Consider the following 25,418-nt stretch of genomic DNA (forward strand, 5'->3'; position numbering starts at 1 on the left):
CACCATCATCACCATCACTATCATCATCACCATCATCATCATCATTGCCATCATCACCATCATCACCATCACCATCATCATCACCATCATCATCATCATCATTGCCATCATCACCATCATCACCATCATCATCATTGCCATCACCATCACCATCATCATCATTGCCATCACCATCACCATCACCACCATCATCATCATCATCAGCAGCAGCATATTCATCAATATCATCGTCATTATTATAATTATGATAATTATTATTACTTATTTCATTACTACCCACAAGGGGCTACACACAGCAGGGACAAACAAGGACAGACATATGGATTAAGGTGCCACACAATGGGACTGAACCCAGAACCGTGTGGTTGGTAAGCAAGTGTCTTACCACACAGCCACTCCTACGCCTATATATATATATGTATATGTGGAGGCGCAATGGCCCAGTGGTTAGGGCAGCGGACTCACGGTCGCAGGATCGTGGTTTCAATTCCCAGACCGGGCGTTGTGAGTGTTTATAGAGCGAAAACACCTAAAAGCTCCACGAGGCTCCGGCAGAGGGTGGTGATCCCTGTTGTACTCCTTCACCACTCTTTCTCTCACTCTTTCTGCTGTTGGCCTGCTCGCTTAGCCAGCGGGGTGGCGTCATTCGAAGGCTAAAACAATGCAAATGCATTGTGACCAGCGATGTGTAACAACATTTGATGGTCTGGTCGGTCACGTGATGATCACGTGATATATATATATATAGACACACAGAATAGGCTTCTTTTAGTTTCTGTTTACCAAATCTACTTTCAAGGGTTTGGTCAGTCCAAGGCTATTGTAGAAGACACTTGCCTAAGGTGCCACACAGTGAGACTGAACCCAGAACCTTGTGGTTGGTAAGCAAGCGTCTTACCACACAGCCACTCCTGTGCCTATATATACATATACTCATAAAATACATACACACATAAATTTATAGTAGTGGTTACCAAAGCGGGCAGTACCCCCCTGCTGGGGGTAGTGGAAAGATCTAGGGAGGGGCATTGAAGAAAAGTGGGGCAACAATGGGATGGCCAAAAAGGGGAGATGCATGTTTTAATAATGGGTTACTCTCTCTTTACCCTTTTACTTGTTTCAGTCATTTGACTGTGGCCATGCTGGAGCACCGCCTTTAATCGAGCAACTCGACCCCGGGACTTATTTTTTGTAAGCCCAGTACTTATTCTATCGGTCTCTTTTTGCCGAACCGCTAAGTGACGGGGACATAAACACACCAGCATCGGTTGTCAAGCAATGCTAGGGGGACAAACACACACACACATACATATATATACATATATATGACGGGCTTCTTTCAGTTTCCGTCTACCAAATCCACTCACAAGGCTTTGGTCAGCCCGAGGCTATAGTAGAAGACACTTGCCCAAGGTGCCATGCAGTGGGACTGAACCTGGAACCATGTAGTTGGTAAGCAAGCTACTTACCACATAGCCACTCCTGCACCTAATTAAATTAAGTTTTATTTGTGAAATACAGTTGTTTTGAATTTGTGACAGAAAGCGGCCTATGTTTGTGGTGGTGAGTTGGAGGTAGGGCTGGGGTGGGGGGCTAGAAATGTGGCCCGAGTGCCAAGGATGGAGGGCGGCACACGAAAGTTTGGAAACCACTGCTCTAAATAATAAAATAATGAAATGAAGCAGGTTATATTAAGTTTGAGGGTATACTTCGAATAAACAGGATGGCTATGGTTGGAACGCCTTTGATCAAATCTGCTTGATGAGCACTTCTGAGATATGGCAAAACTCTTAGAGGTGGTGGTGGTGGTGATGGTGGGGAGGGATGCTAGGAATGTGATCTTGGATGCCAAGGAGGGCAGCAGTCCCTAAAATGTTTGGGAACGACTGATCTATAGTGATGGTCACAGCCAAACACGTGTGCATGAAGAGAAGGGGACAGCGTGAGCAACAAATGGTAGTGCTGGTGGCGGTGGTGTTGGTGGCGGTGGTGGCGGTGGTGTTGGTGGCGGTGGTGTTGGTGGTGGTGATGGATGTGGTGGTGGTGGCGGTGGTGTTGGTGGTGGTTGTGGTTGTGGTGATGGCAGTGGTGTCGGTGTTGGTGTTGGTGATGGTTGTGGTAGTGGTGGTGGTGGTGTTGGTGGTGGTGGTATTGGTGGTGGTTGTGGTAGTGGTGGTGGTGATGGCAGTGGTGTTGGTGTTGGTGATGGTTGTGGTAGTGGTCGTGGTGGCGGTGGTGTTGGTGGTGGTGGCGGTGGTGTTGATGGTGGTTGTGGTTGTGGTGGTGTTGGTGGTGGTGGTGTTGGTGGTGATGGTTGTGGTAGTGGTGGTGGTGATGGTGGGGAGGGATGCTAGGAATGTGATCTTGGATGCCAAGGAGGGCAGCAGTCCCTAAAATGTTTGGGAACGACTGATCTATAGTGATGGTCACAAACAAGAGAAAGGTGACAGCGTGATCAGCAACTGGTGATAGTGATGTTGGTGATGGTAGTGGTGGTGGTGGAAGATGTAAACGAAGCTAAGAATAATTAGCACAGGTGCCAGGTGTCAGTGTTACTTACATTTTAATATTGCAGCTCACTCGACACGACTTGGTGGACGCAGGTCTGCTGGCACGATCACATCTTTCTGGGACATTTTTCCTCTTGTACACATCATAACACATCACCACACGCCTCTGGACACCTGCAACGAAAGCAATAATAACCAGAGATGATTTTTTTGAAATGAGAATATCTGAAATAAACTCGATTGCTCTCACAAACGAGAACAGTAAAAATGAACCTGACTGCTTTCAGAAATTATGTAGAAAAACAGGAAAAATAATCCAGAATCCTTGTCTGGTACTGGATCGATCCAAAAATTTAATCAGTTTGTGTCAGTCGTGAGGTCAAACATCCCTGAAAGTTTCATCTGAATCCATCCAGTGGTTCTTGAGATATTTTGTCTAAGGACAAACAAACACGACTGAAAACAATACCTCTGTCTTCTCACTAAGGCAGAGGTAATAATAATAATAATAATAATAATAAAATAATAATAATAATAATAATAATAATGCACTCAGAGAGCACAAACCTCTGTCTAGGCAACACTAACGTCCTCTCAATGATTAGCCAGAGATGATATTTAAAATGAGAATATCTGAAATAAACTCAACTGCTCTCACAAATGAGAATACTAAAAATGAACCTGACCACTCTCAAAGATTACATAAAAAGACAGGAAAAATAATCCAGAATCCTTATCTGGAACTGGATCGATCCCAGACTCTAATCAGTTTGTGTCAGTCATGAGGCCAAACATCCCTGAAAGTTTCATCTGAATCCATCCAGTGGTTCCTTGAGATATCTTGTCCATGGACAAACAAACAAAGAAACACATATGACTGAAAACAATACCTCTGCCTTCTCACTAAGTTGGGGGTAACAAGAGTACTTAGAGGATGCAAACCTCCACCAAGTCAACACCAATGTCCTCTCAATGATTAGTCAGAGATGATCTTTAAAATGAGAATATCTAAAATAAACTCGACTGCTCTCACACACGAGAATGCTAAAACTGAACCTGACTCTCTTTACTCTTTACTCTTTTACTTGTTTCAGTCATTTGACTGCGGCCATGCTGGAGCACCGCCTTTAATCGAGCAACTCGACCTTAGGACTTATTCTTTTGTGAGCCCAGTACTTATTCTATCGGTCAGAAATTAAGTAAAAAAAAACAGGAAAAATAATACAGAATCCTTGTCCGGTATCAGATCCTTACCTGCTCCACAGGAAACTGAGCATTCTGTCCATCCACCGACATTCCATTCGTACTGCCTTAATCCTTGCACATCGTCTGTCACAGTTAGATTCGGGTCAATGGGGACAAAAGCGAACTTCCTGTTGGTCACCTTGTGATCATCATCATCATCATCATCATCATCGGCATTGACAGGAAAATCGCCGTCAATGTTATCGTCATCACTGCCGTCGTCGTCAACACCGTCGGCGCTGCCACGCGCGGCTTCTTTCGCAGTCAACTGCATCAGAGGTTCTTGGTCACGTGGTGGATTGACGGCCAGCTCGGGTTTGCGGTGACGCAGTCTGATGCGGGAAGCGCCCATTTCGCTGCTGATGTACACACTCTGGCTGTCGTTGCTTTGCTTCAATGTGCTGCTGAGTTGTTTCAATGGTGGCGCAGGTTCAAGGTGCCGCAGAAGCACGGTGCTAGTTTCACCCTCTTTCTGAATTGAGTATTCGTACTCAATATCTGCTGTCTTCTCCTTCACGACAAGCTGGTAGGGTAAAAAGAAAATAATAATAATAATAATAATAATAATAATAATAATAATAATAATAATTATAACAATAATGATGATGAAAATAATAATGATAATAATGATAATAATAATGATGATGATAATAATAATAATAATAATAATAATAATAATAATAAAAATTATAACAATAATTATAATAATAATAATAATAATAATAATAATAATAAAAATTATAACAATAATTATAATAATAATAATAATAATAATAATAATAATAAAAATTATAACAAAATATAATAATAATAATAATAATAATAACAATAATGATGATGAAAATAATAATGATAATGATAATAATAATAATAATAATAATAATGATAATAATAATTATAATAATAATAATAATAATAATAATAATTATAACAATAATGATGATGAAAATAATAATGATAATGATAATAATAATAATAATAATAATGATGATAATAATAATAATAATAATAATAATAATAATGATAATAATAATAATAATAATAATAATAATAATAATAATAATAATAATAATAAATGTAGGGTTGTCGCTGATCGGAAGAGGTGACCATCTGGAAGGGATATTCTCATCGCTCCTTTCTGACAACGGGTAGCCCCATGCTCACTGGTGTGAAGCCCTGATGCAGTACCAGGCAGTGGCTCTCATGGCTTCTGATCTTAACTGATTGGAAGTGTTATCATTTACATTGTTTTGTCTTGGTATAAAAGATGGGCTACAGCAAATATTCTGCTCAATACCACAGATTTGCTAATGCCCTGATGCAGTACCAGGCAGTGGCTCTCGTGGCTTCTGATCTTAACTGATTGGAAGTGTTATCATTTACATTGTTTTGTCTTGGTATAAAAGATGAGCTACAGGCAAATATTCTGCTCAATACCACAGTTTGCATGCCCTGATGCAGTACCAGGCAGTGGCTCTCGTGGCTTCTGATCTTACTGATTGGAAGTGTTATCATGTACATTGTTTTGTCTTGGTATAAAAGATGGCCTACAGCAAATTTCTGCTCATACCACAGATTTGCTAATGCCAGCAGTACCAGGCAGTGGCTCTCGTGGCTTCTGATCTTAACTGATTGGAAATGTTATCATGTACATTGTTTTGTCTTGGTATAAAAGATGGCCTACAGCAAATATTCTGCTCAATACCACAGATTTGCTAATGCCCTGATGCAGTACCAGGCAGTGGCTCTCATGGCTTCTGATCTTAACTGACTGGAAGTGTTATCATGTACATTGTTTTGTCTTGGTATAAAAGAGGGGCTACAGAAAATATTCTGCTCAATACCACAGATTTGCTAATGCCCTGATGCAGTACCAGGCAGTGGCTCTCATGGCTTCTGATCTTAACTGATTGGAAGTGTTATCATGTATATTGTTTTGTCTTGGTATAAAAGAGGGGCTACAGAAAATATTCTGCTCAATACCACAGATTTGCTAATGCCCTGATGCAGTACCAGGCAGTGGCTCTCATGGCTTCTGATCTTAACTGACTGGAAGTGTTATCATGTACATTGTTTTGTCTTGGTATAAAAGAGGGGCTACAGAAAATATTCTGCTCAATACCACAGATTTGCTTGTCAATTGTTTGACCATAACCAGTTGAGCATGTCCCTTAGTGGCTGATGATATGTGCATCTCTGATCATGAGCAGAAGTAGTTGGGGAGCATCATAGCCATTTGTTGAGAAGGATTCTTTGGGGCTTGAATAATTCACCTCTGGAAACATGGGAGGTACTTTCAACATCCTTAAACAACCCTTAATCAGGGACCTTTTGAGTAAGATGAGTTACTCGACCAGGAGAAAATTCTAACTGCCCACCACCCACTGTAAGGTCATGTGCTGTTTACCTTGATATGAGATCATCATGTCGCGCACATATGGTTGTGATGCATGTGCCTAGTGTACCCTTATCAGATGGTTAGTCATGATGGGTATACTGGGCTTCGTATATTTTACCCCAGTGTCACTTAGATGGCATGCACTGCTCTCTCACTCAATAATAAAAATAATAATAATGATAATAATAATAATAATAATAACGATAATAATAATAATAATAATAATAAAGAAAGGATTATTCATCATCATCATCAACATCATCGTTTAACGTTTGTTTTCCATTATTTACATTATTTAGTTTTCGTTTTTGGATTTGGTTTGCAAGATTCTTTATATGAGTTTGCGTGTTGAAGCATATTCTGTTGTGTCTGGGGAGAGTCATTTTCTTTTTGCACCTCATGATTTAACACACTCACCGGTAAAATTTCCACTTATTTCTTATTTTTATTCTATTTTAAGAATAAGTGGAAATTTTACTGCTGAGTGTGTTAAATCATAACAAATGAAAGAAAAGGGCACTTTTCAGAAGTCTAGAGGAGTTGGGTTCTCATTAGGGGCCTGTGAAACTTGAAGTAGCATGGAACTGAACCAAACTGTTTTAAATAATAATAATAATAATGTCTGTGTGTGTGTGTGTATGTGTGTTTGTGTGTGTGTATGTGTGTTTGCGTGTATGTGTGTGTGTGTATGTGTGTTTGTGTGTGTGTGTGTGTGTGCTTGTGTGTATGTATGTGTGTTTGTGTGTGTGTGTGTGTGTACTAATTATGGTCAAAACACAACAAAAATCCTAAGATGTTAAGAACCAGAATGGAATTGGACCCAGTGCAACAGACAGCAACAATGTTATGAAGATCAATACAGTGCCACTACTTACCACTAGAATGAGGTTTGTACTTATAGGACCTACAGCAGAAAGCTGTTGGGTTTTACCATCATTGATGTAGTAGAATGTGGTGCCATATCTGTGGAATTTGGAGTAATTCACCAGTTTCCATTTACCATTGAGAAGGAACTTTCCACGGTTAGTTCTGAGAGCTGTAAAATAGTAAAAATGGTAATGTGGTTAGTGTATATATGGAAGCACTCCGTCGGTTACGACTATGAGGGTTCCAGTTGATCCGAATCAACGGAACAGCCTGCTCGTGAAATTAACGTGTAAGTGGCTGAGCACTCCACAGACACGTGTACCCATAACGTAGTTCTCGGGGGATATTCAGCGTGACACAGAGAGTGACAAGGCCGGCCCTTTGAAATACAGGTACAACAGAAACAGGAAGTAAGAGTGAGAGAAAGTTGTGGTGAAAGAGTACAGTAGGGATCACCACCATCCCCTGCCGGAGCCTCGTGGAGCTTTAGGTGTTTTCGCTCAATAAACACTCACAACGCTCGGTCTGGGAATCGAAACCGCGATCCTATGACCGCGAGTCTGCTGCCCTAACCACTGGGCCATTGCACCTCCACAGTATATATATAGTGTATATATAGATGTGTGTGTATGTAAAAAGCACCATCTGAACAAACATGGTCGATGCCAGCACCCTCTGTCTGGCTCCTGTGCCAGTGGCATGCAAAAAGCACCCAATACACTCTCGGAGTGGTTGGCATTAGGAAGGGCATCCAGCTGTAGAAACCTTGCCAGATCAGATTGGATCCTGGTGCAGCCTACTGGCTTCCCAGACCCCAGTCAAACCGTCCAACCCATGCCAGCATGGAAAGCAGACATTAACCGATGATGACGATGATGATGATGATGATGATGATGATGATATGAGGGGAAGTAAAAAATTATCCACACTTTCACCATAACATATCTATTCTCTTTTACTCTCTTTTACTTGTTTCAGTCATTTGAGTGCGGCCATGCTGGAGCACCACCTTTAGTCGAGCAGATCAACACCGGGACTTATTCTTTGAAAGCCCAGTACTTATTCTATCGGTCACTTTTGCCGAACCACTAAGTAACGGGGACATAAACACACCAGCATCGGTTGTCAAGCAATGCTAGGGGGACAAACACACACACACACATATATATATATATATACATATATACGACGGGCTCCTTTCAGTTTCTGTCTACCAAATCCACTCACAAGGCTTTGGTCGGCCCGAGGCTATAGCAGAAGACACTTGCCCAAGATGCCACGCAGTCGGACTGAACCCAGAACCATGTGGTTGGTAAGCAAGCTACTTACCACATAGCCACTCCTGTCTATATTTATCATTGTCACACTACCTTCGGCACATGCATGCTTATAATTGGTACCATTGTGGTCTTTTGATCATGCCATTTTTCTTTCTGGTTTTACAGGGTAAGCATGGCCACTCCACTGGCAATGTGCATGAAAGCAGAACAAAGAGCAATGATCTGAGAGATGGTAATGGTGAACTGGTTTACCATTACCATCTCTCGAGCTTGCTGTATCTTCTCATCAGTGGTGGAGGTTGATGGGCGACCTGCTCCCCCTTCATACATCACACTTGTCCGGCCACTTTTAAACTTCTCAAGCCACTCATACACATTTCCTATTTCTTTACTGCCCACAAGGGGCTGCACATAGAGGGGACAAACAAGGACAAACAGATTAAGTCGATTATATCGACCCCAGTGCATAACTGGTACTTATTTAATCGACCCCAAAAGGATGAAAGACAAAGTTGATTTTTGGTGGAATTTGAACTCAGAACGTAGCAGCAGACAAAATAGCGCTAAGCATTTTGCCCAGAATGCTAATGTTTCTTATTTCTTTATTGCCCACAAGGGGCTAAACAGAGAGGACAAACAAGGACAGACAAATGGATTAAGTTGATTACATCGACCCCAGTGCATAACTGGTACTTAATTTCTCGACCCCGAAATGATGAAAGGCAAAGTCAACCTCGGCGGAATTTGAACTCGGAACGTAATGACAGACGAAATACCTATTTCTTTACTACCCACAAGGGGCTAAACGCAGAGAGGACAAACAAGGACAGACAAATGGATTAAGCCGATTATATCAATCCCAGTGCATTACTGGTACTTAGTTAATCAACCCCAAAAGGATGAAAGGCAAGGTCAACCTTGATGGAATTTGAACTCAGAACGTAATGACAGACGAAATACCTATTTCTTTACTACCCACAAGGGGCTAAACGCAGAGAGGACAAACAAGGACAGACAAATGGATTAAGCCGATTATATCAATCCCAGTGCATTACTGGTACTTAGTTAATCAACCCCAAAAGGATGAAAGGCAAGGTCAACCTTGATGGAATTTGAACTCAGAACGTAATGACAGACGAAATACCTATTTCTTTACTACCCACAAAGGGCTAAACACAGAGGGGACAAGCAAGGACAGACAAACGGATTAAGTCGATTATATCGACCCCAGTGCATAACTGGTACTTAATTTCTCAACCCCGAAAGGATGAAAGGAAGCAACGTTGACCTCGGCGGAATTTGAACTCAGAACATAAAGACAGACAAAATACCGCTAAGCATTTCGCCTGGCGTGCTAACGATTCTGCCATCTCGTCACTCATACACATTTCTATGTGGTAGTGCACTGTCTCCATATTGTGCAAGAAGCCTCTGATAGATTTTAGTGCCTGACACACCTTCAGACCAGAGAAATTGGATCACTGTTCTTTGATCTTTTTTGGTGTACATTTCTAGTGGAGTGGCCATGCTAACACTGTAAGTGGAGGCGCAATGGCCCAGTGGTTAGGGCAGCGGACTTGCGGTCATAGGATCGCGGTTTCGATTCCCAGACCGAGCGTTGTGAGTGTTTATTGAGCGAAAAACAGCTAAAGCTCCACGAGGCTCCGGCAGGGGATGGTGGTGATCCCTGCTGTACTCTTTCACCACAACTTTCTCTCACTCTTACTTCCTGTTTCTGTTGTACCTGTATTTCAAAGGGTGGAGGCGCAATGGCCCAGTGGTTAGGGCAGCGGTCTCGCGGTCATAGGATCGCGGTTTCGATTCCCAGACCGAGCGTTGTGAGTGTTTATTGAGTGAAAACACCTAAAAAGCTCCACGAGGCTCCGGCAGGGGGTAGTGGCGGTCCCTGCTGTACTCTTTCACCACAACCTTCTCTCACTCTTACTTCCTGATTCTGTTGTACCTGTATTTCAAAGGGCCGGCCTTGTCACTCTCTGTGTCACGCTGAATATCCCCGAGAACTACGTTAAGGGTACACGTGTCTGTGGAGTGCTCAGCCACTTGCACGTTAATTTCACGAGCAGGCTGTTCCGTTGATTCGGATCAACCGGAACCCTCGTCATCGTAACCGACGGAGTGCTTCCATTCCTCATCACTGTAAAGCCACATAGAAAAATGGCTTGATCAGGCTCAAACTTCAACCACATGACCACAATAGTACCAACTATAAACATGCAGGCACAGAAGACAGAATGACAATAATAAAGATATGTTAAGGTGAAAGCGAAAGTGCAGATAATTTTTGATTTCCCCTCGTATATGGTGAACCTTTCGGGTGAGATGAAAAAGGACCGAGCTGCCTGGTACTTTGCTGTACTCAAGAAGACCTGTACTTTGCAGCAGACATGTTAAGACTTATCCTTATAGTGGTGTGAAGCATTCATAGTGGTTCCACATAAAAGTGCCTGTGCAGTTCCATGTAAAAATGCCCATACTTAGCGGTTCGGCAAAAAGAGACCGATAGAATAAGTACTAAAACGTGGTGCTCCAGCATGGCCGCAGTCAAATGACTGAAACAAGTAAAAGAGTAAAAGAGAGTAAGAGTAAAAGAGAGTGGCTGTGTGGTAAGTAGCTTGCTTACCAACCACATGGTTCCGGGTTCAGTCCCACTGCGTGGCATCTTGGGCAAGTGTCTTCTACTATAGCCTTGGGCCGACAAAAACCTTGTGAGTGGATTTGGTAGATGGAAACTGAAAAAAGCCCGTCGTATATATATATATATATATATATATATATAGGCGCAAGAGTGGCTGTGTGGTATGTAACTTGCTAACCAACCACATGGTTCTGGGTTCAGTCCCACTGCATGGCATCTTGGGCAAGTGTCTTCTACTATAGCCTTGGGCCGACAAAAACCTTGTGAGTGGATTTGGTAGACGGAAACTGAAAGAAGCCTGTCGTATATATATATGCAGGAGTGGCAGTGTGGTAAGTAGCTTGCTTACCAACCACATGGTTCCGGGTTCAGTCCCACTGCGTGGCATCTTGGGCAAGTGTCTTCTACTATAGCCTTGGACTGACAAAAACCTTGTGAGTGGATTTGGTAGACGGAAACTGAAAAAAGCCCGTCGTATATATATATATATATATATATATATATAGGCGCAAGAGTGGCTGTGTGGTAAGTAGCTTGCTTACCAACCACATGGTTCTGGGTTCAGTCCCACTGCGTGGCATCTTGGGCAAGTGTCTTCTGCTATAGCCCCGGGCCGACCAATGCCTTGTGAGTGGATTTGGTAGACGGAAACTGAAAAAAGCCCGTCGTATATATATATATATACATATATATATATATATATATATATGTATATATAGGCGCAAGAGTGGCTGTGTGGTATGTAACTTGCTAACCAACCACATGGTTCCGGGTTCAGTCCCACTGCGTGGCATCTTGGGCAAGTGTCTTTTACTATAGCCTTGGACCGACAAAAACCTTGTGAGTGGATTTGGTAGACGGAAACTGAAAAAAGCCCGTCGTATATATGTATATATATATATATAGGCGCAGAAGTGGCTGTGTGGTATGTAACTTGCTAACCAACCACATGGTTCTGGGTTCAGTCCCACTGCATGGCATCTTGGGCAAGTGTCTTCTACTATAGCCTTGGGCCAACCAAGCCTTGTGAGTGGATTTGGTAGATGGAAACTGAAAGAAGCCTGTCATATATATGTATTTTTTTTCTGTGTATCTTTCTGTCGAAGAGCGTAGGCTCGAAACGTAAAAGACTTGTTCTATTTCTATTCCTGAGTGCCATACTAATACATTTGTTTGTTTGTACTCCACCTGCCTTCGTCTTTTATTTATTTTCGTAAACCTTCCCGTTATATATATGTGTGTGTGTGTGTGTGTTTGTATGTCTGTGTTTGTCCCCCAAACATCGCCTGACAACCAATGCTGGTGTGTTTACGTCCCCCTAAATTAGTGGTTCAGCAAAAGAAACCAATATAATATGTACTAGGCTTACAAAGAATAAGTCCTGGGGTCGATTTGCTCGACTAAAGGCAGTGCTCCAGGATGGCCACAGTCAAATGCCTGAAACAAGTGAAAGAGTATAGCCTTGCTCTGTCCAAAATCCTGGGATTGTATCTTATAAGCCTCAAGAATGGATTTTAAACTGATGTAGGGATATGTGAGTCTTGGATTCCAGAACATCCCGCTGTGCTTGAGGAGACCTGTTGAGTCAAGTACATGAACATCGAAATAAATATCAATGGAAATAGTAGTTGTGATACCTGTGTCGGTGGCACATAAAAAGCACCATCCGAATGTGGCCGTTGCCAGCACCGCCTCGACTGGCTTCTGTGCCGGTGGCACATAAAAAGCACCATCCAAACGTGGCCAATGCCAAAAGCACCATCCGAACGTGGCTGTTGCTAGCGCCGCCTCAACTGGCTTCTGTGCTGGTGGAACATAAAAAGCACCATCCGAATGTGGCCGATGCCAAAAGCACCATCCGAACGTGGCCGTTGCTAGCGCTGCCTCAACTGGCTTCTGTGCTGGTGGAACATAAAAAGCACCATCCGAATGTGGCCGATGCCAAAAGCACCATCCGAACGTGGCCGTTGCTAGCGCCGCCTCGACTGGCTTCTGTGCTGGTGGAACATAAAAAGCACCATCTGAACGTGGCTGATGCCAGCACCGCCTCGACTGGCTTCTGTGCCAGTGGCACATAAAAAGCACCATCCGAATGTGGCCGATGCCAAAAGCACCATCCGAACGTGGCCGTTGCCAGCGCCGCCTCGACTGTCTTCTGTGCTGGTGGCACATAAAAAGCACCATCCGAACGTGCCGATGCCAGCGCCGCCTTGGCTGGCTTCTGTACCGGTGGCACGTTAAAAGCACCAACCGATCGTGGCCGATGCCGGACTCCCCTGGCACCTGTGCAGGTGGCATGTAAAAAGCACCCACTACAATTGCGGAGTGGTTGGTGTTAGGAAGGGCATCAAGCTGTAGAAACACTGCCAGATCAGACTGGAGCCTGGTGCAGCCTCCTGGCTTCCCAGACCCCGGTCGAACCGTCCAACCCGTGCTAGCACGGAAAACGGACGTTAAACGATGATGATGATGATGATGATGATGATGATGATGATGAAAAAGCATTATAAATAACAATATTAAGTTGAGTTCTACTTACCAAAATGATTCTCAGAATCCTTTCGATTTTTCACCAGAATATTGGTGGCGCCCCTTGGAATAACCAGGAAGTCGTTGTAACCTAAAAAATAGAAATTTTAAAACTATTATGAAATATCCTTGTACCCTGCCAATCCTACCCTGCAATAAATGCTCCCAGCTCTTCTATACAGCCCTTGGCCTAAACAGCCACCTCAAGCACCCTTCGCACATATCAAGGATAACAATGAGGATAACAACGTAGCTTTCGCACCCGTGCAACCGCCAGTCTATCGTGTGTGGTGGGTGGATCTTCAAGTTGGCACACGCATTCTTTGTAGCTTAGAGTAGGCTCAAATTAGAGATTATTCTTTGTGGTTAATGGTGTGAGTCCTGATTGGAAGAAGAAGAAGAAGAAGAAGAAGAAGAAGAAAGAAGAAGAAGAAAAAGAAACGGAATCACTACTCATGTCCTCTACCTTTTTTTTTGAATTGGTGGTGGTAGTAGTAGTAGTAGTAGTAGTAGTAGTAGTAGTAGTAGTAGAATTGGAAGAAGAAGATGAAGAAGAAGGAGAAGGAGGAGGAGAAGAAGAAGAAGAAGCAGAAGAAGAAGAAGAAGAAGAAGAAGAAGACAACAGCCTGGCCAATCTGGATGTTGGGACACACAATGTCAAAAGAGAGCCCACTGGTCAATCTATACATTCTGCTATACAAGGAGCATGAGTGGTCAAGTTGGGTGTCCCATTGGCAGAAACAAAAGCACGAACCACCCTGTCTGGTGAAGATGCACCAACAATGATGCCACCCCCAACAAACAGAACAGGATTGCGGGGACACAAAAATAATGCAAACTATATAATAGGCGTAGGAGTGGCTGTGTGGTAAGTAGTTTGCTTACCAACCACATGGTTCCGGGTTCAGTCCCACTGCGTGGCACCTTGGGCAAGTGTCTTCTACTATAGCCTCAGGCCGACCAAAAACCTTGTGAGTGGATTTGGTAGACAGAAACTGGAAGAAGCCCGTCGGATATATGTATATATATGTGTATGTAATTGTATATGTTTGTGTGTCTGCGTTTGTCCCCCCAGCATTGCTTGACAACGGATGCTGGTGTGTTTACGTCCCCGTAACTTAGCGGTTCGGCAAAAGAGCCCGATAGAATAAGTACTAGGCTTACAAAGAATAAGTCCTGGGGTCGATTTGCTCGACTAAAGGTGGTGCTCCAGCATGGCCACAGTCACATGATGAAACAAGTAAAAATTAAAAATTGAAAAAAAAATACAAGTCTAGACCCAATTGCTTGCCCTCAGTCCCAACAGACCACCAGTGCCCGACCTGCGGCAGAGCCCTCAAGGTACGTATCAAGCTGATCAGCCACAGCTGGACACACTGTGCCCTATCTTCTTCTCCTATGTCATATCTTTGGTCATCGTCGGCAATGAAGGACAAAGTAATAATAGATAGGGACACCTCTGTGACCACACTTTTGGCTGTGTAGGCCTGCCTTTGAGAAGCATCCATAACTGCACGGGTTACATGAAAGAGACCCTTTTCTGTGCTTCTCAGGGAGAGGGTTCACATCGTCTATATACTTGCCAGCACATTTAAATTCAATGAATACAACCCTGTTATTCTCAAATTTTTAACACCCCTAGCAATCAGACCCTTCCACAGACCCCTCCCTGAATCAAGATCTTCCCAGGTATTTGTATAGATATCAATCTTCTTTTTAAGCACATCTTTAAGATTGCCCTCAAAGCACTTGCATAGCTTGCAATGGGAATGTTTTCCTTGCTCCAATTCACCAAACATCCCCTGTTTTGGCATGTGAGAGCCCTCTAAATGAACAAAATGACCAGACCATCTAAGCTGGTGCTTCATAAACATGGACTTGATATTCATCGTTCTCCCCAGCTACCGTATTCCCATATTGGGTGCACGAGATCCCCATGAGATCTTCAGGATATTGTGCAAACAAGACGAGTTTGTTTGTTCCTTTGTTCCTTCTCGAGCCATGCCTGGCTCATAAGGGCCAGTTTCCCGTCTTCTTTGGCGCATAGGTTCCCCACCTGGACAGGACGCCGGTCCGTCACAGGTGAGCCACAAGATGCAGGAGGAAAGGGGGAGAGAAAGTTGTGGCGAAAGAGTCAGCAGAAGTTCGCCATTACCTTCTGCCGGAGCCGCTTGGAGTTTAGGTGTTTTTACTCATAAACACACACATCGCCCGGTCTGAGATTCGAACCCACGATCCCTCAAACGCGAGTCCACTGCTCTAACCACTAGGTCATGTGCTTCCACAATGTTCCTTCTCAAGCCACACCTGGCTCATAAGGGCCGGTTTCCCGGTTTCCTTGGCATATAGGTTCCCCACTTGGATGGGACGTCGGTCCGTCACAGGTGACCCGCAAGATGCAGGAGGAAAGGGTGAGAGAAAGTTATGGCGAAAGAGTCAGCAGAAGTTTGGCATTACCTTCTGCCGGAGCCGCGTGGAGCTTAGGTGTTTCGCTCATAAACACACACATCGCTCGGTCTGAGATTTGAACCCGCGATCTCTTGACCGCGAATCCGCTGCTCTAACCATAAGGCTATGTGCCTCCACAACAAGATGGGTAAGGGTGATTAGGTGATAGTCTAGGGCTTAGGGGCAGGAGACCCCAGACCTTGGAAGAAAAAAAAAAACTTTGGTCATCTTGTTGTAGTCGAGGGTTCTTTGTTGACGCCTGACACCACTGGGAGGTGGCCCTCGAAGTCGCTGGAAGTGGAGATCTCCAGGTCCAAATTCCTGAACGGCTGTTGTTGTTGTTGTTGTTGTTGTTAAGCAACAAGATGGGTAAGGGTGATTAGGTGATGGTCTAGGGCTTAGGGGCGGGAGACCCCAGACCTTGGAAGAAAAAAAAAAAAACTTTGGTCATCTTGTTGTAGTCGAGGGCTCTTCGTTGACGCCCGACACCACTGGGAGGTGGTCCTCGAAGTCGCTGGAAGTGGAGATCTCCATGTCCAAATTCCTGAATGGCTGTTGTTGTTGTTGTTGCTGTTTTTGCTGTTGTTGTTGCTGTTTTTGTTGTTGTTGTTGTTAAGCAACAAGATGGGTAAGGGTGATTAGGTGATGGTCTAGAGCTTAGGGGTAGGAGACCCCATACCTTAGAAGAAAAAAAAAAAAACTTTGGTCGTCTTGTTGTAGTCGAGGGCTCTTCGTTGACGCCCGACACCACTGGGAGGTGGCCCTCGAAGTCGCTGGAAGTGGAGATCTCCAGGCCCAAATTCTTGAACGACGGTGGAATCACTTGAGATGTTGTTTATGCATGCGATAGGTTTTCTAGGTCTTGCATCTGCGCATGCATTTGATCATGCATACATCTGCATATACATGTAAAAACTAACAAAGCACGCCCACACCCATGCACTGAAGAGACCCGCCCCCACAGAACGCATAAATGCAGGTGCATACACCTACATTCATGCACAGACTAACTGAACCACATAATTACAAAGCCTGCAAACTCTCTTGGTGCAAAAAGTCTTGTTGCTTCGTTAGCAGCCAGCTTGAACTCATTAAGAAGAACTTCGTTAAATCTCAAAGAAAAACATACTCACACACACATACATGCATACACGCAAGCACACACACACACACATACACAAACACACACACACACACACATATACACTTAAATGTACACATGTATACTCTTTACTTTCTTTTACTCTTTTACTTGTTTCAGTCATTTGATTGCGGCCATGCTGGAGCACCGCCTTTAATCGAGCAACTCGACCCTGGGACTTATTCTTTTGTAAGCCCAGTACTTATTCTATTGGTCTCTTTTGCCGAACCGCTAAGTAACGGGGACATAAACACACCAGCATCGGTTGTCAAGCAATGCTAGGGGGACAAACACAGACACATATATATATATATATATATATATATATATATATATACGACAGGCTTCTTTCAGTTTCCGTCTACCAAATCCACTCACAAGGCTTTGGTCGGCCCGATGCTATAGTAGAAGACACTTGCCCAAGGTGTCCCGCAGTGGGACTGAACCCGGAACCATGTGGTTGGTAAGCAAGCTACTTACCACACAGCCACTCCTGCGCCTATATATATATAAACACATATGCATATACATGAACACATATGTAAATATGCACATGCATACAAATATTTATATACATATAAGGCACAGGAGTGGCTGTGTGGTAAGTAGCTTGCTTACCAACCACATGGTTCTGGGTTCAGTCCCACTGCGTGGCACCTTGGGCAAGTGTCTTCTACTATAGCCTCGGGCCGACCAAAGCCTTGTGAGTGGATTTGGTAGACAGAAACTGAAAGAAGCCCGTTGTGTGTGTGTATATATATATATATATATATATATATATATATATATATAGGCGCAGGAGTGGCTGTGTGGTAAGTAGCTTGTTTACCAACCACCTGGTTCCGGGTTCAGTCCCACTGCGTGGCATCTTGGGCAAGTGTCTTCTACTATAGCCTCGGGCCGACCAATGCCTTGTGAGTGGATTTGGTAGACGGAAACTGAAAGGAGCCCATCGTATATATGTATATATATATATATATGTGTGTGTATGTGTTTGTGTGTCTGTATTTGTCCCCCTAGCATTGCTTGACAACCGATGCTGGTGTGTTTATGTCCCCGTTACTTAGCAGTTCGGCAAAAGAGACCGATAGAATAAGTACTGGGCTTACAAAAGAATAAGTCCCGGGGTCGATTTGCTCGACTAAAGGCGGTGCTCCAGCATGGCCGCGGTCAAATGACTGAAACAAGTAAAAGAGTAAAAGAGAGTAAAGAGTATAACAAAATGATGACACTGGAAAAAACAAATATATATACATGCATATACACATACTTTTGCACACACATGCACACATCTATATATATACACTATATATATACATAAAGCACAGGTTTGCGGCTATGAACTCCTCCCCCACCCCCCTACTCTCCTGACCTTGCACCCTCTGATTTTCACCTCTTCCCAGCCATGAAGTTGTTTTTGAAAGGAAAGCGTTTCCCAGATGATGCAGCCTTGATTTCTGAAGTTACGTCGTGGTTGGAGGACCAAGCTGGGGTCTTCTACAAAAACACGGTCTCCAGAGCTGCATCAAACGATGGGAGAAATGTGTAACTCTGGGTGGTTCCTATGTAGGGAAAGACTAATAACTGTGCCAAGTGTCGTTGCTCTACTGCTATGGGAAGTGGGTCAGGGGCATTACTTATTGAACGCCCCTCGTATTAGGGGACTAGTATACTTTCTTGCATTATAGCAGTCTTCAAGGTCCCAGGTTGTGACAGGAGTGTTTCAATATATACACTCCCTCATGCAGATCTACATGTACACCCTCCTATCCACACTAACACGTATACAGCTTCAGAAAGTGAAGAACACTGACCATTCTTGAGTTTAGTGGTTTCCACAGACTTCTTGACTGTCTTGCAGTGTTTTCCTTCACCTCCACAGATCCTGCAGGCGTCCTCTGCTTTGGAAGACCCAAGTACTCGATCACAGCCAACGCTCTGAAAAAAAAAGGAAAAGAACAAATGAAATGACAACAACAACAGCAACATGAATGAATGCAAAGGTCCAAGAAAAGCTGCTTCCCTCAGCTACTGACCCCCGGCTAACCCTCCTTGTAGGGGAAAGAAGTGGAACCAAAGGTGTTACTCTCCTTCTACCTATTTCTTTACTACCCACAAGGGGCCAAACATAGAGGAGACAAACAAGGACAGACAACCAGATTAAGCCGATTATATCGACCCCAGCGTGTAACTGGTACTGATTTAATCGACCCCGAAAGGATGAAAGGCAAAGTCAACCTTGGCAGAATTTGAACTCAGAACGTAACGGTAGATGAAATACCTATTTCTTTACTACCCACAAGGGGCTAAACACAGAGAGGACAAACAAGGACAGACAAACGGATTAATTCGATTATATCGACCCCAGTGCGTAACTGGTACTTAATTTATCGACCTTGAAAGGATGAAAGGCAAAGTCGACCACGGCGGAATTTGAACTCAGAACGTAGAGGCAGACGAAATACCTATTTCTTTACTACCCACAAGGGGCTAAACACAGAGGGGACAAACAAGGACAGACAAACGGATTAAGTCGATTATATCGACCCCAGCGCGTAACTGGTACTTATTTAATCGACCCCGAAAGGATGAAAGGCAAAGTCGACCTCGGCGGAAATTGAACTCAGAACATAGCAGCAGATGAAATACCTATTTCTTTACTACCCACAAGGGGCTAAACACAGAGGGGACAAACAAGGACAGACAAACGGATTAAGTCGATTATATCGACCCCAGTGCATAACTGGTACTTATTTAATCGACCTCGAAATGATGAAAGGCAAAGTCGACCTCAGCAGAATTTGAACTCAGAACGTAACGGCAGACAAAATACCTATTTCTTTACTACCCACAAGGGGCTAAACAGAGAGGGGACAAACAAGGACAAACAAGGACAGACAAACGGATTAAGTCGATTATATCGATGAAAGGATGAAAGGATGAAAGGCAAAGTCGACCTCAGCAGAATTTGAACTCAGAACGTAATGGCAGACGAAATACCACTAAGTATTTCGCCCGGCGTGCTAACAATTCTGCTAGCTCTCCTTCTACCGGTACACGGCTTCTTTACAACCCAATACTACAAAGCCACCTTCCTGGTAACTGGGTGCTGCAAGGTACCCAGTTGTCCTGTTTCTTAACAGTAAGGGATCTTGGAGCAGCAGTGGCCATAAGAGAGTAAGTAGGACATTGTATGAACAGTGTTATCACTAAATAGAAAACATATTATCTCCTTATCTCCTCAAAGACATACATCATCTCGAAAGAGTCCAGAAGCTGGCTACCCGCATGGTTCTTGGTCTCAAGAATTTGTCTTATGAAGAAAGGCTGAAGACGCTCGACCTTTATTCTCTAGAAAAACACAGCTGCTGTGGTGATCTCATTCTTGCTCACAACATCATAAGTGGAAAGTGTAACCTCTCGAAAGAGCTGTTCTTCACTCCTGCTCCAGAGCGTCGGCTGCGGGGTCACTCCGGAAAGCTCTATCTGCGACGATTTCATCTCAATCGAAGGAGAGAGGCTTTCTCCGTCCGGGTCGCGGATCCGTGGAATAAGCTGCCGGACGAGATAGTGAAGATGCCGACGACTGCTCAGTTCAAAGTCTCTCTTGACCAGAAATGGCCTGAACTCTTTGCATGAACACCCTCCCTGTGCATAACTCCATGTCCCCCTACATGGCCTTGCATTTTGCTTTTTGAGCCCAAAAATTAACTTAACTTAACTTAACTTATAACTGATGAAGTAGCAAGGCCTGATATGATTCCGTTGTGGAAGTCCACATCTTATTTATTTAATAATTCAACATAGAGGGCACAAGTCCATATAAATGTTTTTTTGTGTAGCAGGACTTTGTGTTATCAATGACTTATAATGTACCAAAATCTGATATAATTTCATATGGAGGCGTGTGGCTTTGTGGTTAGGGTGTCAGCATCATGATCAGTGTCGATAAATTAAGAACCAGTTGCATATTGGGGTCAATCTAATCAACTGGCCCCTTCCCGCAAAATTTCAGGCCTTGTGGCTGAAGTAGAAAAAAATTGGAATCTTGATCACTTGGTTTCATAACCTCAATCCCTAACCACTGAACTACACACAGTCATCCTTAAGATGAAGCCACTTAAGATAAAGGAAGGAAAATGAAGAAAGAAAAAGAGTCATGTCACTGGGTTTCTTACCTTACATGTGCCATCAACACACACCTCCGTGCCATGTGCATTACATGAGGTACCATCCACGACCTTGCCCTTCATGGTTTCTCGCAAGGTTCCGTTCACAGCTGAACATACCAAGGCACATCTGTCAGCATCATCTATAAAGGGACACACAGACACATTACGAAATGGTTTAAAAAATGCTTGAGATAACTTGTTGATTTTAAACATTTTTCACACTATTGACTTAATGTCTGGAGAGGGGATGACGAGAAGAAAAATGGTTAGTATATACATCTACCCAATGTTTCACTAACTTTGATCTTTGATAATCATTATTATAGTCAGGTGTCTTATTCCTGGATGTGTACATAGAACTTCTCACAGCGAACTGCTCACAGCAAGCTGCTCACAGCAAACTGCTCACAGTGAACTGCTCACAGCGAACTGCTCACAGCGAACTGCTCACAGCGAACTGCTCACAGCGAACTGCTCACAGCGAACTGCTCACTCGAACTGCTCACAGCGAACTGCTCACAGCGAACTGCTCACAGCGAACTGCTCACAGCGAACTGCTCACAGCGAACTGCTCACTCGAACTGCTCACAGCGAACTGCTCACAGCGAACTGCTCACAGCGAACTGCTCACAGCGAACTGCTCACAGCGAACTGCTCACTCGAACTGCTCACAGCGAACTGCTCACAGCGAACTGCTCACAGCGAACTGCTCACAGTGAACTGCTCACAGCGAACTGCTCACAGTGAACTGCTTACAGCGAACTGCTCACAGCGAACTACTCACAGCGAACTGCTCACAGCGAACTGCTCACAGCAAACTGCTCACAGCGAACTGCTCACAGCAAACTGCTCACTCGAACTGCTCACCTCGAACTGCTCACAGCGAGCTGCTCACAGCAAGCTGCTCACAGCGAACTGCACACAGCGAACTGCTCACAGCTCACAGCGAACTGCTCACAGCAAACTGCTCACAGTGAACTGTTCACAGGGAACTGCTCACAGCAAACTGCTCACAGGGAGCTACTCACAGTGAACTGCTCACAGCGAACTGCTCACAGGGAACTGCTCACAGCAAACTGCTCACAGCGAACTGCTCACAGCAAACTGCTCACTCGAACTGCTCACAGCGAACTGCTCACAGCGAACTGCACACAGCGAACTGCTCACAGCTCACAGCGAACTGCTCACAGCAAACTGCTCACAGCGAACTGTTCACAGGGAACTGCTCACAGCAAACTGCTCACAGGGAACTACTCACAGTGAACTGCTCACAGCGAACTGTTCACAGCGAACTGCTCACAGGGAACTGCTCACAGCGAACTGCTCACAGCGAACTGCTCACAGCGAACTGCTCACAGCGAACTGCTCACAGGGAACTGCACACAGCGAACTGCTCACAGCGAACTGCTCACAGGGAACTGCTCACAGTGAACTGCTCACAGCGAACTGCTTACAGTGAATTGCTCACAGTGAACTGCTCACAACGAACTGCTCACAGCGAACTGCTCACAGCGAACTGCTCATAGCGAACTGCTCACAACAAACTGCTCACAGCAAACTGCTCACAGCGGACTGCTCACAGCGAACTGCTCACAGGGAACTGCTCACAGGGAACTGCTCACTTGAACTACTCACAGCGAACTGCTCACAGCGAACTGCGCACAGCAAACTGCTCACAGCGAACTGCTCACAGCGAACTGCTCACAGCGAACTGTTCACAGGGAACTGCTCACAGCAAACTGCTCACAGGGAACTACTCACAGTGAACTGCTCACAGCGAACTGTTCACAGCGAACTGCTCACAGGGAACTACTCACAGTGAACTGCTCACAGCGAACTGTTCACAGCGAACTGCTCACAGGGAACTGCTCACAGGGAACTGCTCACAGCGAACTGCTCACAGCGAACTGCTCACAGGGAACTGCACACAGTGAACTGCTCACAGCGAACTGCTCACAGTGAACCTCTCACAGCGAACTGCTCACAGGGAACTGCTCACAGTGAACTGCTCACAGCAAACTGCTCACAGCGAACTGCTCACAGTGAACTGCTCACAATGAACAGCTCACATGAACTCAATTGCTGTCTATTTAATAGATATGTGTCAGTCCAATTTTAGTCACATAGAAGGAATTCTTCCACAACACTTTGTGTGTAATGCCGAGGGAGGTAATAACTTGAATGGAGAAAGATATATATATAAATTGTTTTGTTTTACTTGTCTCAGTCATTTGACTGTGGCCATGTTGGAGCACCATCTTTAGTCAAACGAATCGACTCCAGGACTTATTCTTTGTAAGCCTAGTACTTATTCTATTGGACTCTTTTGCCAAATCACTAAGTTACAGGTTTGTAAACACACCAACATTGGTTGTCAAGCGATGTTGGGAGGGACAAACACAGACACACACACGGCAGGCTTCTTTCAGTTTCTGTCAACAAATCCACTCACAAGGGTAGAATAGAAGACACTTGCCCAAGGTGCCATGCAGTGGGTTCAGTCCCACTGCATTACTACAACTATTATTATTATTATTATTATTATTATCATTATCATCTATTTTCATTCTCTTCTACCTAAGATTAAACCTGTATACTCACCGCCAAGATATGGGACCCATTCGTAGTAAACGTCTTTCATAGGTTTTTGGTTGAAGTCAGCACACTGGAGTGACCGGAAATCGGTGTCATCTGGACAATCCTGAAAATATAATGGAAACAATATGTAACCATGGTTACTGGTATGATGGATGCAACAGACAAGGGATTGGAAGGGTACAGGCCACTCATCCATCTTAACTTGATTGTGAGGTATAAAGTAAGGGGTGGAGAGAGGGGATGGTGAGGTAGAGGTTGTAATGATGTGTTCGGGGGCATGTGATGTTGAGGGGGAAAATGAAGGGTAGGTAAGGAGTAATGAGGGAGTAGAAGAGGGAGATGTGGGATAGAGGGGGTGTCATAGGATAGAAAGGAATTGTGGAATAGAAGGGGATTGTAGGATTGAAGGGGAATTGTGGGATAGATGGGAATTGTGGGGCAGAGAGGAACTGTAGAATAGAAGTGGATTGTAGGATAGAAGGAGATTGTGGGAAAGAAGGGAATTGTGGGATAGAAAGGAATTGTGGGATAGAGGTGATTGTGGGGGTAGAGGGAAACTGTGGAATAGAGGGAAATTGTGGGGCAGAGAGGAAATGTAGAATACAAACAGATTGTAGGATGGAAGGAGATTGTGGGAAAGAAGGGAATTGTGGGATAGAAAGGAATTGTGGGATAGAGGTGATTGTAGGGCAGAGGGAAACTGTGGAATAGAGGGAAATTGTGGGGCAGAGAGGAAATGTAGAATACAAGCAGATTGTAGGATGGAAGGAGATTGTGGGACAGAAGCGAATTGTGGGATGGAAGGGAACTGTGGGATAGAGGGGGATTGTGGGATAAAAGGGTATTGGGAAATAGAAGATTGTGGGATAGAAAGGAATTGTGGGATAGAAGTGGATTGTGGGCTAGAAGGGAATTGTAGAATAAAGGGGGAATTGTGGGATAGAAGAGGAAAACAGAAACCTTTATGTGTGTCACTTGACATGCTAGAAATAATAGCCAAATCTCTTCCTCCACTCATTTATACTGTCTTATGAAATATAATGAGGTTATAAGCCCTCACTGTACGTGGGAGAAAGACTGGGTGGCCATGGTTGGAATGGGTTTGATCACAGGTGTGGATGGTTACGGTTGACCAGGGGTTAAGCAACAATGACAACATCAACAGCAGCATCAAGAAAAAAAGCAACAGCAGCAACTACAGCAGTAACTACAACAGCAAGAACAAGAACAAGAACAACAACAATAACAACAACAACAACACAACAACAACAACAACACCAACATCAACATCGTCAACACTCACCTGGGTATTGCAAGATGTGTACTTCACTTTGTTTCCAAGGCAACCTTTATTGCTGATAGAAAGAGACGGAAAACAAAGAAAAATGTTATCGTTTATGAAGGAACTACAAAACATATTGCTTTGTGTGTGTGAGGTGCGGCTGTTGATAAGAAGCTTGCTTCCCAACCACGTGGTTCCAGGTTCAGTCCTACTGCATGGCACCTTGGACAAGTGTCTTCTACTTATTCTTATTTCTTTACTACCCACAAGGGGCTAAACATAGAGGGGACAA

At 44.1% G+C, this 25,418-nt stretch overlaps 1 protein-coding gene across 2 annotated transcripts in view; it reads right to left on the reverse strand.

Annotated features, from left to right (window-relative positions):
* The window catches only part of LOC115226219 (papilin), a 75,920-nt gene that overhangs the window by 44,810 nt on the left and 5,692 nt on the right, over nucleotides 1-25,418 (reverse strand). For both annotated transcript variants that reach the window (XM_036514904.1, XM_036514903.1), the window contains exons 3-10: nucleotides 25,148-25,199; nucleotides 23,848-23,947; nucleotides 21,253-21,386; nucleotides 18,889-19,012; nucleotides 13,496-13,576; nucleotides 7,029-7,189; nucleotides 3,765-4,278; nucleotides 2,561-2,684 (exon numbers count right to left, since the gene is read on the reverse strand). In XM_036514904.1, coding sequence (XP_036370797.1) covers nucleotides 2,561-2,684; nucleotides 3,765-4,278; nucleotides 7,029-7,189; nucleotides 13,496-13,576; nucleotides 18,889-19,012; nucleotides 21,253-21,386; nucleotides 23,848-23,947; nucleotides 25,148-25,199 — 1,290 coding nt within the window. The remainder of the gene's footprint in view (nucleotides 1-2,560; nucleotides 2,685-3,764; nucleotides 4,279-7,028; nucleotides 7,190-13,495; nucleotides 13,577-18,888; nucleotides 19,013-21,252; nucleotides 21,387-23,847; nucleotides 23,948-25,147; nucleotides 25,200-25,418) is intronic.

This window comes from Octopus sinensis, linkage group LG29 (assembly GCF_006345805.1).
Source record: "Octopus sinensis linkage group LG29, ASM634580v1, whole genome shotgun sequence".
NCBI classification, from domain to species: domain Eukaryota; kingdom Metazoa; phylum Mollusca; class Cephalopoda; order Octopoda; family Octopodidae; genus Octopus; species Octopus sinensis.